The sequence below is a fragment of the Camarhynchus parvulus genome, chromosome 5, assembly GCF_901933205.1.
Source record: "Camarhynchus parvulus chromosome 5, STF_HiC, whole genome shotgun sequence".
NCBI lineage: Eukaryota > Metazoa > Chordata > Aves > Passeriformes > Thraupidae > Camarhynchus > Camarhynchus parvulus.
Window position 1 is genome coordinate 26497395 of NC_044575.1, and position 18332 is coordinate 26515726.

Here is an 18332-nt window from a genome sequence, read left to right on the forward strand (position 1 = left end):
GAACTGTTTTGGGATAGATCTCAGCATCTTGGCAACTCTCCAGCTAACAGAAAGCTTATTTCTCCTAAGCAGTGCCTGTAACCAAATGGTTTAGATTGCTTTGATGGCAGAGATGCTTCCCTCCAGGGATATATGCCTGGCACAGTATCTAGTAGCTGGAGTTGACCTAGTAGCTGGAATAGGCAAAGTTTTGGAAAGAGGGACCCTAGACAGATTCTAAATTTTAACTTTTTGCAAACTTCTGATGAATCCTTAATGAACGGAAAACTGGTGCATTACACTTGTTTACCTGTCCTCACTGTGAGTAACAATTATACTCTTCTCCATTCATCTTCCTTTTCTCTCTTGCCCCAGTATTGGGAAGTTTTATTTTGTAAAGTAGTTGAGGAGCAAGAGAGATTTTGATTGTCTTCGCTTTTTCAAGTTCAGCCCAGGAAGACTGCTATTTCAACTTCTGATACCATCTCACAAACATCAGTACTTCCATTCTGTTATTCAGTAAGTTGTGAATGAAAATGTTTTTCTAGTTTCCTCACTTTTACTGCTCTGACAGTAGTGTGTTTTAATTGTCTTTAGTTGAGTTTCTTCTGGATGTATAGATGCAAAAAATGGGGATGCAGGCTTGGTTTTGGTAGTGCTTGTTTGTGGTTTTTAGAAGGATAGAGGATGCCTGAAGAGAGACGAGACCTTTGAGAGTGGGAGAAAAGTATGAGATGACAAAGCTGACATTACTATCAGATAAGTAAAAACCTTTGTTTGATTCTGCTCTTGTTGGCACCTAATTTACACTGGAGCAATTTCGTAAACTTCAGTGAGTTTACTTCTGAGAGTGAGATCAGGATCTGAGAGTGAGATCAGGATTGACACCTCTTAAATCACTTGGGTCATGCTCCATAATTCATTGGCAAGTTCCTTTAATTAGTTGCAGGTAAACCCAGGCTTCCTGGGGTTCGCTGCCTCCCCAGGAATGGGCTCTGCCTGCTGTTCCCTGCCGCGCTCCGGGGTCCAGCCTCCGCCTTCTGTCTCATCGCAGGGCTGCATGTCCGGTGAAACGCGGCTCAGGGCTCTTCCCCCCGCGGCTCCCTGTGCCGGACGGAAGCGGGGGCCCGGCTCCCGGCGCGCCAGAAGTTGCTCTGTGGGAGAGGAGCGGGGCTGTGCAGGGCCGGGCGGGCGGTCCGGCTGCCGAGCGTTATGTAAGGGCGCAGGGGCTGCGGGCCGGGATGACTGACAGGCAGAGGGAAATTCCTGGGGGAGGGGGAGCGGCGCTGCCCTGAAGCCGCTGCCAGAACCGGCGGCTCACGGAGACCTGGCGGGGAGCGCGGCTGTGCAGAAAGGGAAGCGGTGCGGGAGGGACGCTGCCGGGCGGCGTGGGGAGTGAGCGGGCGGCGCGGGCTCGTTCCCTCGGCGGGGCAAGCAGCCTGGGAAACAGGGGGCAGCGGCGGCGGTGCGAGGGGACGAGGAGCGAGCCCGGCTTCCCCCCTCCCGGCGCGGCGCGTTCGAGCTGGGGCCGGAGCGCGGCGGGGAAGTGCCGCGCTGGAGCCCGGGGTGCCCCTCGGCGCGGCGGCGGCCCCGGCGGCGGCGCTGCCCCTTTAAGACCTGCTCGCCGCCAGTTCCAGGGAGAGGGAGTGACCTCTGGGCTTTGACAGCTCCCCTAATAACTAGCAGCGCCCCGGCCCCGCCCCCGCCGCGCCATTGGCCGGCGGGCCGGTATGCCTTGCTGCCATTGGCTGGCCGCTTCCCCTGAGCGAACCTTTAGAACTCCGAGACACAATATTCTGTTACATTGTAGCAAAATGGCGACTGTCATTCACAACCCCCTGAAAGCGTAAGTAGGAATCAAAAATGTACATATTCCGCGTGGTTTAAATATGAAAAAAGGCGCCTTTCCGGCGCCGGCTGCCAGCCGGAGCCGGGTGCCGGCAACCTCTCGGCGGGTCCCTCCTCCCGCCCTCCTTTCTGCCCCAGCGACTCGCTCGTTTTTTGTGCAACACATCCCCGCGGCTCGCGCCGAAATTAACGAGGAAAAAATTGTTGGGATAATTGGCGCCCGGGCGCGGGGCGGGGGGCGGCGGCGGGGAGCGCGCCCGGCACTCCCGGCGCTCGGCGTGGGGTCGGCGGCGGCCGCGTCCCGCGGGGGTGCGCGCACTTGACAGCGTCCTGCCCCCGCTGCCCCGGCGGGCTGGCCCCGCCACCGCGCTCGGCGGGGCACGGACCGGCCCGCGGGGGCGCTCGGTGCGCGGTGCCTCCGCGCTCCCACCGCGGCTCCGAGTTGCCTCCGCAAATCTTTGGGGAGTTGGGATGTCTTGACGAAGCAACCCCCCTCGCTTCTCGGCTGGGCGGTCGGAAAGCGGGGCGGCGGGAGCTCTGCCGGTGCGCCTCGGCGCTCGTGCAGGAGAGGGAGCGAGGAGGCGAGGCAGGGAAGACAGACTTGGGTGAAATGAATGACTCGGGACTGCCGGTCGCTGATTTTGGGCAGGAAGTCCGGAGATCTGTTTTGCATATTACAGGCTTTCGCTTTTCAAAGTGGCGAAGAGAGTTGATTGTGTTTCCGTCTTGGGAGCCGGCACAAACCGCCGAGGGCGGTACGGACGGGGTCTGACCCCGGTTTGAGAGAGGGAGGGGGTAGGTACTTGTGCTGCGGAGGTATTCCGGGGCTCCCGATCTGGAAATAAGGCTGATTTCTGAGGGGCACCGCGGGGGCCGGTTGTAGTCGTCTGGATCGCGTCCTTTATTTTCCTTGTGGTCTGCAGCGCACGCCGCTAATCCCCGAAGGCATTAGGGAGAGTGGGATTTGGCACCGTATGTGGGGAGCGGAGCTATCTTAACCTTTTCCAAACGACTTCCCTCCTAACGGGGGCAGCGCTCTTGCTAGTAAAGCAGGGAAGCAGAGTACCTGGCGGTGACGCTTCGCTTGCACTTTCTGGCTGCGCTGAGTGGGTGTTTTTATACCTTTGAGTTTTGTGAGATGAAATTAGGGCTGCGAGGGCTTTTTTTTTTTTTTTTTTTTTTTTTTTTTTCTTTTTTTTTTCCTGACTCGAGTCTCTCCGGCTTTAGTTGGAAAAACACCTGAGGGTTTTTCCTGGGATTTCTGCCGCTGTCTCTCTCCGATCCGGAGCGAAAGGAAAACCTCGAGCTGGGAAGGGGTGCTGACATGTTTATCAGCTCTCCTGCTCCGTCCTGGCAGAAAAACCTTTGCTTTCATTTACTCGCCCTCTCGGATATAAAAACCCGCGGGGAGAGGGGAGCGCAGTTGCAGGGGGTTAATCAGAGAAGTCCGAGCGTCCTCATGGGCGGGTGCCGAGGGACTGACTGAACGCGCTCTGAAAACCGCGCGGCACAGGCAGCGTTCCCCCCCCGTTCTACGGCAGGTTTGACGCTTGTGCAGGCGACAGCGATTTCTCCCCATGCCCCTCCCGGCCGCCGGGCGCTGCCCGGGCGCCGGCAGCGCACCCGGGGCCGCACCGCCCGGCTTTGCACCTGGGCACGGAGCCCCGCCGTGTGTGCGCCGTTCGCGGCTGCTGCCGGCAGCGGGGAAGCCCGGGCTCGGTGGCCTCTGGGGACTGCGCGGGGAAGGCGGGGAGCTCCCAGGAGCGGCCACGACCCCCGCCCCGCCGGCGGACGGGACCTTGCCGCCTCGCCTCGCACTTCGTGGCACCGTGAGGCTCCCGGCAGCCGCGGTGGATCCTGCCGAAGGGCTGCTTGTGCCGAAATGAATCGGGGCCCGATCCCGCTGCTGCTAAAGTCGGGGAGGACAGGATGAGGCCATTTATAATTAGCTCCCTTCTCCTCCCCTCGCCCCTGGGGGGTGTGAGAGGAGGAAACAATAGACATCAAGTGCTGGTTTCGTTTTTCTCTGTGTGCCTTTTAAAGTACTAAGGCTGTGTGGAGGAAGCAGAATTGGTACTGGCTGTCTGACACCATCTGTAATTTTATTGACAACTTGTTTAATAAAACATTTTATAATTTTCACTTATTCTTTAAAGTTGCTGATCAGGAAACAATACACACGTAAATAAATTATGCATGGGATAAATTAGGACAAAAGCAGTAGGACACATAATAGGGGAGAGATGCAGTGCACAGTGTTTTATCCTCATGTGTCCTTCCTGACAATGAACGGGAGCTGAATGACATTTGCATTTCCTCTGTCTGCGTTTTGATTGTATCTCAGAACCCACAAACGCCCCCTACAGAAACCGGCCACACAAAGGTTTTGCTCCGAAATGGGGGACAATGTAGGGACTGAGAAATCCGGGCTCAGGTATCAAGCAGCTCCTTGTGTGTGCTTGTGCGTTTAAGAGTGTCCAATATACAGTTTGTCTCTGGCACTTGGACACACATGTGGCCTTGTTCATGCTAGACTAGTCTCTCTAAATAAGGTATTCCAGTACCTGAGCATCTGTGGGAATGCATTTCATAGAACAGCTCAGTGAGTGGAGTCCCTTATTAATGATTGGTTTCTCCCTACCCAACTTGCCTCTTTCTCTGTCACTTTCTGGTTCTCTTTTGGTGCTTTCTTCCCTTTGCTTTCCTCCCCTTCTCTTTCTCTGGTGAACCATTCAACCTGACATGACTGTCTGTTATTTCTGCCATATATTAGCTTGTTGTTTACCAACATGGTGCTATAGACAAAAACATCTGAGATCTAAGCTTAGCAGATCTGCAAGGTAAAGGTAGCAGGTGTTGGGACAAGCACATGCTTCTTTATCTGTAGAAATAGCAGTATTCTGACAGTTTTGATGGGGCAGAAGTGGATTTGAAGTGCTGAAGTTGTTGTTGCTGATTTTTTCCCCCACTAGTTAGTGTGTGTATCTCCATATTTTTTGTTTCCATCTTCTTCTCCTTTGGATATTTTAATATGAAGACATTTGAGTGGTGCAGTAAAAGAAACAAATGCATTTAGAAAGTCTTCTGAATTACTTCAAATGTCAGTCAGAAATCTCAGTGGACTTTGTAAACATTAATTAATTAAACCTCTCAACGCCCCTGTGAAGAAAGGATTATTGCCTTTGTTTTATGGATGGCTAAACTAGGACAAAGTGATTCAGAGTCTCTCTAAAAGATGAAGTCTAGAATGCAGGCATTCAACTTCCAGTTTTAGCATTTAGTCCCATTTCCTCCATCTCTGCCTTATTAGTGATGTGCATATGGTACCATAATGCACTTAATGTAATTAAGACCTTGTAATTTACACAGTCTTGTCTAGAAGCAGAGCTGGTTTCCTCCCACCCCTTCTCTGTCTTTACTCCCACAAATGACTTTTATTTCAGGTTAAACACACTACGTGGAACATAGGTTAGGTTGTTGCCATTTCAGCATGTGCGATCCCCCATGCCGTATAGCCCTCACCAGAGGGCTGCTGCCTCCCACGAGTTTGGCAGTGCCAGCGCTCTCCCTTTTGCTCAGGGCGGCCTCTGGGACGAAAGAAGCTAACTCAGGCTCAGCTGCTAGGCAAGCTCACTTCCGTGCTGACTGCATTGTTGGATAACTGATGGACTTGGGATCACTTCTTCTCTGCCAGGTGTTTGGGGAGCAGATCATCACAGATTTGTGTGCACAGTGCTGGATCTACAGCATAGAGCTGATCTACCAGGCCTGTTCTGTCTCTGCATTCCCACTGCAAACACACAGCAGCAGTTGGGTTTCAATTGCCGTACCTTCTCAGATAAAATTGCCTTGACAGCCAACTCCGACCTTTGGGCTGCCAAATGACCTTCCTTGTGATGATGAATTCCTGTCATGAGACACCTGTGAAGAAGTGGTTTGTGTTTGCATCCCTGTTTCACATTGGCAAGAGACCAGTGTGGGTCTTGGGGTCTTGTATGGCAAGAGTATTTCATTAGTGATTACTCTGGCTTGAACTCAGGCTGGGGACTCTTAACTGGAAGGTCCTGTATTCCATTACACATCCCTGAAACAGCCCTATGTCCTGATTAAGTGCTGATGAAGACTAATTTATTTTTTTTTTTTTTAGACATTGTTGCATAACCATCTGGTTGCTGATTTTTAATATTAAAGTGAAAGTGTAATGTGCAGTGCTGCTTTCAGCAGGTGGAAGCTTTAAAATGGACAGACAGGTTGCCAGTTCAGTGTTTACAAGTGATGTGGAGGTGATTTTAATGTGGCCTTGTAAAAGGGAATTTTCTTCTGCTTGACAGAACAGGGTTTTTTTGGCACATTAAACCACGAACCAAAATCTCTACAGCAATTCCAGTGTGACTCTGATGTTACTTAAAAACATAAATGAGCCCTAATGTGACATACTTCAAATCAAAACTGTTGTCCACATGAAAACCATATTTTTTAATATCTCAGCAGCAGCTTTCAGAGAAAATGGGATGAATGTTACTGTGTTTACACGACGAAATATAAGCATAAAACCAAAGTCATTGGAAGGCAGAAAAGGAAAGTTAAGAAGACCTGAGGATACACTGGTTTTGAAAATGAGAGACTCTGATAAATGGCATGTTGCTTGTTACAATGTTATGTCTGATTCCACCAGTCACTTATGCATGATTAGTTGTTGCAGTGCTTTTGTAATTTTGTTTTGTTGGTCTTTCAGTCTTTCGCAGTCTGTCTAGATGTGTGGATGGATGGAGGTTGTATCTCAAAATTGTCACTGAAGAAAAAGTTTTTAAAACATATTATTTCTGGTGTGTGAAAGCAATATTGAACTATCTGGGTTGTGCTACAGAGGCCTAAAGGTATGATTTTTTTGGAGGGTGTTATCATTTCAAGGTAAGCACTTGTCCAATGGGCTGGATGCATGGTAGCCATTAGATAGAATTCCCAGTGTCCGAGTGGGAATGCTTGACGCAGAGGTCAGATACGCAGGACAAAGTGGGATCTGTGTCAGTTTGAGTCATGGCGAAGGTTGTGTGGCTCATCCTTTGTGGAGCCTAATGAAAATTGATTTCCTCCTCTGCTTTCCTAAAACTGAAAGGATGGTATTTGAAGGTTGCTCTCAAGAGCAGATTTTGTCCATCTTGTATGTCTGTCTTCTACAGCTTATGACAGTTGGCTGTACCTCTTCTGTCCTGAAATGAGGCATTCCAAAGTCCCCACTGGCTGTGAAAAAACCTTCTTTTAGCATTGTAATTTGCCGAATCTGGAATTTTCTCACTCTGCTTTGTCTCTCATGTCAGAGCTGAATTTCTTTGCTCAGTAGATCAATTTTACAATCTTGGTATTTATTCTGGGCTCATCACTGTGTTGTCTGTATGTGATGTTGCCTTGAGCAAGAACCATTCCTGTATTGTTTATCCCTGAGGACTTGTAGGAGTGAGATGAATCTGTTCTGGGAGTTGATGTTTTTTTCCCTTGGAGAGACCAACCTCTGATCTGAGATTTCCCTGTCTGGGGTGACATACTCCCATGTGCAGACAGGCAGCACCAAGGCAGAGTTGCTTGAGGCCTGTTCTGAGGGCTTCATTAGGACTGTGCTGCTCTTCTGCCTTTGCCTGGCAATTTTGCCCAGGATGCAGAGACCGAGGAGTGTTAATCACTTCCTTAGTGCAGGTCTCAGTTTTTGCACTGGTTTGTTTCTTAAAGGGAAAGCTATTTCATCAACACAATCTAAAAGGAATCATAGCTTAGGAATACTTTTCTTGCTCGAAACTAAAAATTTTCAGATGGAAGTGCTTCTTTTTAAAAAAAATTTCTCTACAGTTTGTGGAACAAACCCATATACGCTGGATGAGTGCATGAGAAGCAGAAAGTGGTTTTCTTCTTTCTTATTTCAAAAGAAAGAAGAAAACTGCACAGTGTGTTTTCACTGTCCAAACTGACTGACATGTAACACAAATATTGTAAGTGAATGCTTGAATACCGAAAATTCAAAATCTTTATGTATCTTTAATAGCCTAAATTATTCAAAGCATGAAACTTTTTTCTAAAATTGTTATATATGGTTTATTTCCCAGCAGAGCATATTTTAACCACAGATTCCCAGCAGATGTCTCAGTAAAGAATAATGCAGTGTCCCAACAGCTGCTGGTAGATTCCCCGCTCCCAGCAGAATCCTCTGCAGGGTGGGAATAGCAGGAGTATGGCAGCACATGTCTCAGTCTCCAGGTTAGCTGCTTGAGCTGGGTGTGGTCAGAGCTACGATCCAGCCACATGGAAGGTTTTCCTGGCACTCCAGCCTTGTCTGAGGGGAGGCTGCACAGGGAACCAGTGGAGCAGCAAGTGCAGGGGACGGACTGATGAGTGTGCACTAGGTGGCTGTGATCAGCAGTGTGTGCTTGCCAAATCCAGATGCATTAATTTCATGTCCTACTGAGCTGTAGCTGGGAGAGAGTCTCCTGCTCAGGTGTTGATGGGGACACCGACTACATCTGTGTTCTTCTGGTGAGAAAGGCTGGAAGTGATTCAATGTCACAGCCTGTTGTGACAAAACTGATCCAACCTGAGAATCATCTCTTCATTCATACAAAACTGTGAGTTCTATTAGTCTGATAACTTTCTACTTGTTTTCTGATCATTTTCATAAATGAATGTAAAATTCCAACAGTAACATATATGAAATTTTAGTATGCAAAAGAAAGGAACTCTACGTAACTTATAGTTTCTCTCCCTTGGTTTTGCTCACATTCCTGCTTGTGGTACAATATACAAAGCCTTTGTTAAGATATTGTGCTAACTTTTCTACCAACACATGGTTTAATGCTTCCTGCCTTTTAGTTCTCAAAAATCTAGATAGGTTGGGCAGTGCAAAGAAAATCAGGTGCAGAGCAGTGAAATAAGGCCATGCCCTGAGTTGGTTAATTTCAGCCTGCCCTACTGCATCATCTGGCAGGGCTGATTTGATCTGATCAGATGCGGGCATGCTACTTCTGCCAAAATGCAAAGTACAGTGCTTATGCTGCTTTTATGCTTTGAGTTGGCTTCATGAGAGCCACAGGAATATAGATTATGACTGTTGGAACGAAGTTCCCTCTTGAAATGTTTTGGGTGCTTTTCATTGGAAGAGTTTTGGAAGAGTAAGTGAACACCAGTTCAGTGCTTTGCGTCATAGGCTTGTGAAGCTTTTGGTCTGCTTCTAGGAACTTTGGAGTTTCCAGTATTCCTGTGGATCTACAACCTAATGTGACTACTCAAAGAGTTGGGAGAAAAATCACAATGGCTGGACTTATAGCCCAGATAATTCACTATTCAGTGAACACTGTGAAAAAAAAACTTATTGTGGTGACACAAAGTTAGTGTTATTTCTTCAAGGGAAAAGTCATATCTATATTTCCTTCAACTTCCATTTCCAGAACAGTTTTAAAGAAAGTAATCCATGGATTTGTGACTGCTCAAGTATTTTGGTCTCAATATTTTTTCCTGAAAGACTGTGTTTAGTCAATGATGGGGACAAATACATTTTATTTTTATGATTACTTTAAAACCTGTGCATTTTGAATAAGGAATAATGGAAACAGTGGCTCATAAAGCTATTTTACTGCTAAACTCCTTTGGTGGGCATTGTGTGTGAGGCTGCTCTCCTGAGTGTTCAGAAAAATCACTACCCAGTGTCCAATATCAGAAATTATATCATGAACCCACTTGTATCTACAAACTTACCCTGATTGCTTTTGCCTTCTTTTTCTGAACTGCTAAAAGCTGCTTTGAAGACTGTAGGTTTTTGTGTTTTCTAGGGATTGTTTATCCTCAAAATTTTTAGTTCATTAACATATACCTATTGATGTGAAATGTGGATTAAATCATGATCACAATTTTAATTCAGAGATTAGTACCTTTTATAGCTGGGGTAGCACAAATTGAGAGGCATGGGAGATGTGATGGGTGAGGGTTGGTGATGGGAGCTTCTACTGCTTCATCATATCTGACTGATCTTTTAATTTTTAGGATCTGCTTCTCCAAAAATTATGTTTCTGTTAATGCTGGTGATGTTACCCTTCAGTGATCTAATGGCATGTGGATGAAAGTGATGTTAATACCTCCACAGGCAGGATGGGGCCCCAAAGGCTTCTTGCTTCTCTCTCCTCCTGTGCTGATGCAATGAATGGGAACTCAGTCAGGTTACTGGTGTTATGTTGGTAGCAAGCAGGCATTCCTGAGGTCGAAATCTAACTATAGTTAGATTTAATCTAAATCTAATCTAAAATAGTGTTGGTGGGGGAAATACATTGAAAACTCTTCTCCATTTTCTGTCACCAGATCCAATTTGTTTTTGTCAGTAGTCTCTGCTAAATGTTTTATCTTCTTTCTTCCCCCTGCCTCCCAACCTCTTTCCCCCATTGACCTCTATAAGCACAGTCCTGGCTGCTGATTTATCCGGGCAGGCTGGCTCAGCACTGTGTGGAGATTGCTTTTAATTAACTCTCTTCGTTTTGCCAACCTTCAGGGAGCAGCAACCCTTTAATGATTATAATACTTTATGTGGATTTATATCTGCCTTATGTGTTGTTTGTTGCTCTGCTTCCTCACATGCTCTTCCTGAGTCATTTCCCAAAATGAAAGGTTTGTTTCAGGTCCCTCATACTGGATGAGGAAGAGAGGCTTTAATGGCTTCTGGACTGGAAGGATGGATTCTGTATGATCTACTTGAGTGTTTTGGAGGTGGATGGGGATTATGAGGTGATGCATTTTGGGTATATCTTGGAGCAAGACTCATTTCAGCGACTTGCCTCTATGCACAGGGAGAGCACCTTTGTTTTGTGGTTGCAGCATGGCAGATAAGTGCCTACTAAATTAAGTCTGCCCCCTGACTTGTTTTATGACATAGGTAAGTCATGAACTCATTGTTACGGTTAGGTTTAACTCTAGTGACTTCTCTTCTCAGCCTGACTAGCTAGAATGTTGCTAAAATGTAGTTAACTTCTTATGTATAAACACAGGTCTAAAGGAGGGTCTCTCTTTAGCTGCAAAGGTCTAGCTTGGCCTTCTGTGAGTAGCTCTACCAAGTGAAATTTCTTCAAACTGAGCAGAAAGCAGCTATAAAAAATTTCTCCCACCTGGAATTTCCTCTTTGCGTATCCTACAATGAGGATTTCGGGAGATTCCAGCATGAAATAATTAGAAAAAGTATGTTATTTGCAATGTAAAGTATGTGTCACTTTTGTGCCAGAAAAATGCTTTATATTCACGGTTTAATTAAGCATCATAGTCCCTTTTGTGGTGTAATTTCCTCCATTATTCTGTGGGAAGAGTGGCATGCACTGTCTGACTTGGTGATGGTCACACTAGTCACACCATCAACTATTGACTCAACCTTGCTTTGCTTTTGGTGTTGAGCATAAGAGTGATGTTTTGAAGGTGAGTGGGAATCCTTCCTTGTTAGCACTTTCATGACCAAACTGAGGAGTGGAAAAGTGAGTTAAGACTGCCTGCCTGGTTCTGATAGAAGTTCACCAAAAATTATAGTTATAGCATCCTTAATGGCAGTGATTTATGACCAGAGCTGATAAAGGCATTTTTGGGATGCAAAGACTTTACCATGGAAATGAACCAAGTGCCAACTACTTTTGCATTTCGAAACATAAATGCTGTGCACCAGTCTGTTCAGTATGATTTCAAAGTCATCGGTGTGAGAACAGTTTTACATGGCTGTGGCTGCTTGTAAGTCCGTGTATTTAAAGTATTTAAAGTCCCTTTGTTAAAATGGCAGAGGAAATTAAGAAGTTCCCAGATCTAGTCCTCCCTTACTGAGGAAAAAGAGACACCAGCTGAAAGGAATACAGTGGTGGGTGCTGCTTATCCAAATGTTGGCAGCACATCACTGTGTAAGATCATCTGTGTCATCTGGTCTGTGGTTTGTGTTTGTATCTTTCCTATCGTCTCCTGCAGTCAGCTTTACTCAAAAAAATTGGTTGTTTGAATTTATATTTTTATATGTTGTTGCTGCAATTCCATGGTAACTAACTCCTGGCATTCTCATCTGACCAGATTGCAAACATATCTGGTTCAGGTACTCATTCTGCTGAGATCTGAAAGTAAATTCCCTTCTCCCCTATTATTAACTTTCTTTTTTTGTTTCCACAACTAACTTATTCACAAAGTTCTAGGGTTAGAAGAGGCTGTCTTCTGACACGTCTTCTGAATTCCTTACTGCAAAACACACTCATCATGCAAAGTTGAAACCTGGCTGGCCCTCAAAGGACAAGGTATTTCCCAGGCTGCTGTTTTCAGCTACCTTCTCCTCCATGTACCCCTCAGAACAGAAGGGGAATGAATGAGGGGTGAGCACTCTGCCTTTGGGAAAGGCTCTGACCTGAAAATGGATTACAATTCCAGCCGAATTCCTTCCCTTGGTAACAGAATTGCATGCCTGGGCTCTGAGCTCTTTGCATTAATTTCATCTCTGCTAAACTTTCCAGTCAATAAACCATGTCCATCTCCTGCTCTAGCAGCCACATGTGCCTTTTCTGCTGCAGGGTTTTGAAGAAGTAACTCCCTGCAGCCTTTGCTGCAGCAGTTTTTCTTGAGCATCTTCCCTCAAGCATGGTTATCAATCAGGACCTGTCAGGTTCTTTCCCTCCAATGCATCTATTTTCAGAGCTGTAGGAGTTTGACCTATTGCTTTTGTCTTTATAAGTACTGCTTTTTACAACAGGGCTCAAAGCTGCATGAAAATTTCAGTCTTAGTGTGAGGAGATTCTGCTAAGCCTGGATATTTCTTTTGCCTTCTGTCATTTTGCCTCCCTTGGGTTTTAATTTTGCTTGTCCAAAAGACCTCGTTAAACTGGCCAGTAGTTCTTGTGTGGTTGTTCCAGGCAGCACCTGCAGTGCAGAGTTCTCCTCTGAGTACTTGGCTAACAGGATTTCATGAAAGAGCAGTGAGTTCTCAGAGGCTGGAGTGTCTGTGAGATGCTCAGCCCCGGGGTTTGATGTAGGCTATCTCTGAAGGGAGTTCTGCACCCAGCTCTGGAAGAACAATTTGGATGCTGGCACTAGTGGTCCCTTGGCAAAGCACCTAAGGGGCCATGAGTGCCTTGAACATTTTTGCTTGCATGTTGTGCTATGAGCAAAGGTCAGGTTGGGCTGGGGTGCCTATTAGAGCAAGAGTCTGTGCTTTTTCTCTTGAGCATATGGGTGAGCCTGGTTCTGTTTCCATAGGTACCTGTATCATAAAGGCCGCCATCCTAGTTGCCACTAATTGGGTCCTGTGTGGGCACTTTCAGACAAACAGACAAAGACCAAATTGGGCACAGTGGCCCAGTTAATGGAAATGTAGGTTTAAAGAAGGGTTCTTGGGTCTTATGTCCAGTTCTCTGGTACCATGTCAGATAATCTCTTTCATTAACTGAAAAGTCCTTGTCTTAAATCCCCACTTGGACTGTTTGTTCCCATTACTCCTCTTGGGAGGGTTCCAGAACCCACTGCTCTGGTGGCTGGAAATAGCATTTTAATCCCTAGCCTAGCCCTACTTGTGACCAGTTTATTCCCATTTGTTCTGGTGCCAGCATGGAGTTGTTAGTTTAAATACTATTGCTCCCGCCATGTCTTCCTCTCCACTATGACTTGTACATTTGTGCAACACTATTATAAGCCCTGTCAGTCTTTGTTTTGATATACTAGACTGTCTGTGCTATCTTTTCCTTTCCTTTGGTCACTGAAGTATTTATTGTCTTTGTTGTCTCTACTCCAGCTTGGATTACTTGCATTCAGCTTTCTTGAGCGTGAGTAGACAGAGTTGTACTTTGTTCCACATGGTTTTGCTCTCTACAATAACTTTCTTTTTTACCTCTTCTGGGAAAACCTTGCTTTTGCATGTGGTTGTGCTGCTGGTTTGTAGTGATCTTGTGGTAGACTAATACTGTTATGTTTCTTCTTCAGTCCTTTCAGCTGTCGTTGAGATGATGATCTGCAAGTTATTAAGTGAAATTTATACTGAATTTACTCCATCCAATTCTTCTTGTCTGATGCTTTTAATTTCCTTGGTGTCCCTTCAGCTTATGTAAGTGGCCAGCTTTTCTCAACACACACAATTTTTGTGCCAAGGCTATTAGTGGAAATTCTGATTTCAGCTCCCAGAACTCCAGAAGTAATTTCTCATCAGCACTGTCTCTGTGTTCAACCCTCTTTCAGTAGTTTTTCAGTCTTCTCACCATTCTTTTAATAATTCTGATCTTCTCCATTTTCAGTAATTTCTCATATACTAGTGTATGAAACATTCTCTAGAAGTCCAAATAGCTAAGAAGTATCTTATGGAAGCAAGATGTCAAGTTACTCTGTCACAAGGTATGAATTTTACATCTTTGTAGTTTCCTTATTCAAGACTGTTCTTGATTGTTTTGCACTTAAAAAACTGTGTGTTAGTAAACTCTAGCTCAGCTAGTCTTACTGAAATAATTCCCAAGTCTTGTGTTCTGTAACAGTTAACAATGTGTATCTTATTTTGTTTGTTATATGCTGGTAATATAGTAGCAACCATGATGTGCAGTATCTGTTTAAAGAACTTGCTAGTAGATACATGGTTTTGTGTCGAAGTTCTTGGGCAGAGATCATTCAGAATTTATGCCATGACTGCACAAATGTCATTGTGGCTTCCACTGCAGTCATTCCAGTGAAGCACAGCATTCCTTTAGTTCCATGCTTGTACCTATATTGTATTTAATCTATGTACCATTCTAACTGCAAACCAGCTGAATTTTCTTTCATTGTTTTATTTTGATGCCTGAAGAATATTGCTGTTTTCTAGAAGCTTTTGCAAATTATAACTCTTGACTTTAGCAATTCTCCCTATACTTCCTGACCTTTAAGATCAGTTTTTAAAATTCTGTTACTACTGTTTTCTGCTCCTGAAGGGCGTCTGTTTAATTCTGATGTCCATTTCCAAGGCAATTATTCAGCCAATAATTTCTCCAGTCTTTCCATATGAGTTTCAAACAATTCTTGCATTTTTCTCTGCAAGAAATTCCCAATGTTCTGCTGTGTTCTGCTGCTCCCATGCTTAAGGAACAGGTTTGAGGTACTTTGTGATGGTGATGAGTACTGTTCAATTTTGTACCTATTCTTGGACTGCAGAAGATTTAGGCCATGTGGGTATAGGGAAAGCTGGGGTGATTCTGTTTAATACTAAGTTGTTTTACTTAATTCGATGATGCCTAAATTTTAAGATTTCATCAGTGTGAAACAATGTTGCATCTTTCACCAGAGTTGTGACCATTAAGTAGAAATCCAAAAGAGCAACATAAAGTTGATTTTTTAAAATCACCTTATTCTATTTCTGTCCAGTGTTCTTAGTCTTATTCAGAGAAAGCTGTGTGTAGTAAACACATAAATATACATATATTAGGTATAATATAGGAAAGAAAGAATGTATTTGCACATGGTGTTTAGAAAAACATGGTATTGTGCATTAATCAATGTCCTTGCATTTTAAACATTTCCATATGCCCCTTACTGATTTATAGCAGTACGTGATTCAAGCTTTTTCTACTGGTCAGCTTCACAAACTCATAGAAATAGGAAAAAATGATACATATATCTTTTTTTTTCCTTACCATAGGACTGGGAACTTTTAAAATATAGCTGTCTTTGGATCAATGCATATCCCAGCAAGACCTTGCATAAGTGACCTAAAATCGTGTGATCAAACCTCTTCTCCCCTCCCCATCCCTAGAGAGGTATTTGTAATTAGATAAAATGAGGACAGAATATGCATAAGTATCTGTTATGCTGGGATTCCTGCCCAGAAAGGAAACTAATGGCCTGAGCTGGCCATAATCTTTTGCACCCTGTGTACTATTGACAAGGCTATGGCTTGAGATGTTGGGAGTTCAGGGGCAGATTTTTGCTGCTGTCTTTTGGTAACCTTTCTAAATTGACTGCTTTCCAAAACAAGTGGAATTACACAGCCTGTATTTTACTCATCATTCTTTGTCTGGGATATTTTGCTTGTAAGAGAGGACCTGATTCCACTGCCTAATGCAGTGGAAGTGAGTTTAAATTACTGCTTCTCTGGTTTGGAAGTGTTACACATTCACTTTGCCCAGATGTAAATGACCACATGAAGTGCAAGACAGTGGAGAACTTGAAGTAGAGTTGGTAATGTTTTTCTATTTCATCTATCAATTTCCTGCTAGTCACTGGTTCTTCAGAGTGGAGTTCTGTGAACAAATTTATCTCTCTCTAGTTAAATCAAGTAGCCCTTTAAAGCCTGCGTGACAAGTTGTCTTATACTACACAATGTAAGAGGATGGCACTTCAGGAATCTGGAGGCTGCTTTACGTACTAGTGCTGTTTTCTTCTTTCTCCCAATGCATATGATAGGTGTCAGCTTGCCCCTCACAAAATTCTAGTTTTGCAGTCCTCTCCTAGGTTTGTGGGTTCTGTCTCATGACTTGGCAGCAATAAAACAGAAACCCTGGGCACTTAACAGTTCTGTCAGTCATCCTCAGATATCCCAGTTAGAAGATTCACTGATGAAAAGGTTTTCTTGGGGCAGGAAGGTGGTGTGCATGTTAGTTTTCCTCTCTTACTTTGCTTCAGTGTCCCTGGGGTAAATGTCAGTGAAAGTAAGAAGTGTTTTGATAAAAAGAGGGGCAAGGTCACATGAAAAGTATGCCCTCTTCCAAGGAAGGTATCTACCCAGCATTTCCATTGTTCTGCCCTGCATAGCTAAATCAGTAAAAGAGCCAAGGCCATACTGAAATTTGATTCTATTTTGAAATTATGTCCAGTTTGGCATCTTTTTGAGCTGAGAAAGTTTGGCTTGCTCTTCTTTTCCACTCACAGTAATTTGCAGAGCGGGAGATTTGGGGTGAATCTCTATTTTCTGTGCTTACAAGGCAGCAGAAGCTTCTATGGCTGGACTGGAATGTGTTGTTTCAACACTCTGAATGTGAAAAAAAACCCTTCAGCTTCATGCAGACTGTGGTTTTTGTTTGTACTCAGTCAGTGTGATTTCACTGAAGTCCAAAAGTTATGCCAGTGTGAGACACAAACCAAGTCTATGTTATTTCAAGACAACAGTACCACCAGAGAAAATTCCTTTTATTCCACCCGCCCTCCTCCCCCCCTTAATTTTTCAGACTCTCTGAGCTTCTCAGATATTCAGTAGTGCCTGATGCTTATAATTTGGCAGCAAATGTTGACAGCAGTAGCCACCTATGAGGTCCTTAGCAGAAGTCTATAGCTTAACAGACAGGACAGACAGCAGATAGCTTCTTAGTAACAGGGGTGGGTCAGAACAAAATCCTGGATCTCAGCACTTCTTTTGAGCTTTGAAGATTGAACCTGGATCTGAAGTTAAATGTCTTTAATGGACAGGATCCAAACACCCACATGCTTTGGCAGAGCTCAGATCCAAATTCTGTCTACCTAAAGAATCAAGGTTCTGTTTTCATGTGGGTTCTTCTACCAGTGAAAAGCAAGAGAAGGAATAAGACAGAAAATATGACACATTGGCAAAATTGTTTTTCAATAATATGTTTTTCAAAGTTTTTTCCATGAGGCGTCAGCAGCTCTTAAAAAATCACAGGGAGAGCATACAGTTGTCAATGAGCCAGAACAGTTAAATGTTTTTAAATATTTGAGTTGGGTTATTCCTTCACCTTTCTTTCTCACAAACATGCCTAGTAAAACTCCAGTAATGAAAACACTTGCTTGGGGAGGGGGATAAAATCCTTTTCAGCAAATTATGATGGTGACATTTTAATTGCATCATAACAACACTGTTAGCAATGGTTTAGGTTTGGCATTGAACTTATACACAACATTTGTTCTTTTATACAGTATTGGTATTGCATAGTAAAAATAGCACAATTGCAAAACTCATTTGTTACTCCTCTGCCAACTTTGTTCAGCTGACAGTTGCTGTTTGAACTTTTAAAGCAATGTTTCATCCATATGTTAATACCAACTGTACAATTAATTCTCTCTGCTTTCAAATGATTCTCTTGTGCCTTAGTGGTTATTTTCCAGTTTGAGCCACCTGCAAAACCGCTTCTGTCAGATGAGCTGTGCTCATCCTGAGTAGTTCCCTACATTGAGATGATAAAGAGCAGCCACTGCCTTTAAATTTCCCAGTACATTCCTGCACAGAAGTTGTTGTAGGCACTTTGCTTCACTAAGCCATTTCAGGATGGGACTGTTCAGAAATTTTCATCTTTCTAGTGTGAGATTCAGACCTACTCTGTGATGCTTTGGGTGCCTTATATCCTCAGATTATTTTCTATCTGTAAAGGATTAAAAAAAAAATAAAATCAAGAGGACAAAAACAAGACCAAGAGCATTCATAAATGAACACTACAAGTAATGGTAGCTAGTACCAAGGGACAGCTGGCACTGGAAGTCTCCACTGGATCACACTTAAACTAGTTTTGGAATAAGGGAGTGAAAAAGTCAACCCAGTGAATAGGGAGGGGGAAGAACCCTCCCCAAGT

General features: G+C 44.4%; 1 protein-coding gene across 4 annotated transcripts in view; it reads left to right on the forward strand.

Moving 5' to 3' along the window:
- The first annotated feature begins 1751 nt into the window (after positions 1 to 1751).
- DPF3 (double PHD fingers 3) overlaps positions 1752 to 18332 on the forward strand; it is a 160138-nt gene continuing 143557 nt past the window's right edge. For all 4 annotated transcript variants that reach the window (XM_030948989.1, XM_030948990.1, XM_030948991.1 and 1 more), the window contains exon 1: positions 1752 to 1825. In XM_030948989.1, the coding sequence (XP_030804849.1) occupies positions 1794 to 1825 (32 nt within the window). In that variant the 5' untranslated portion in view covers positions 1752 to 1793. The remainder of the gene's footprint in view (positions 1826 to 18332) is intronic.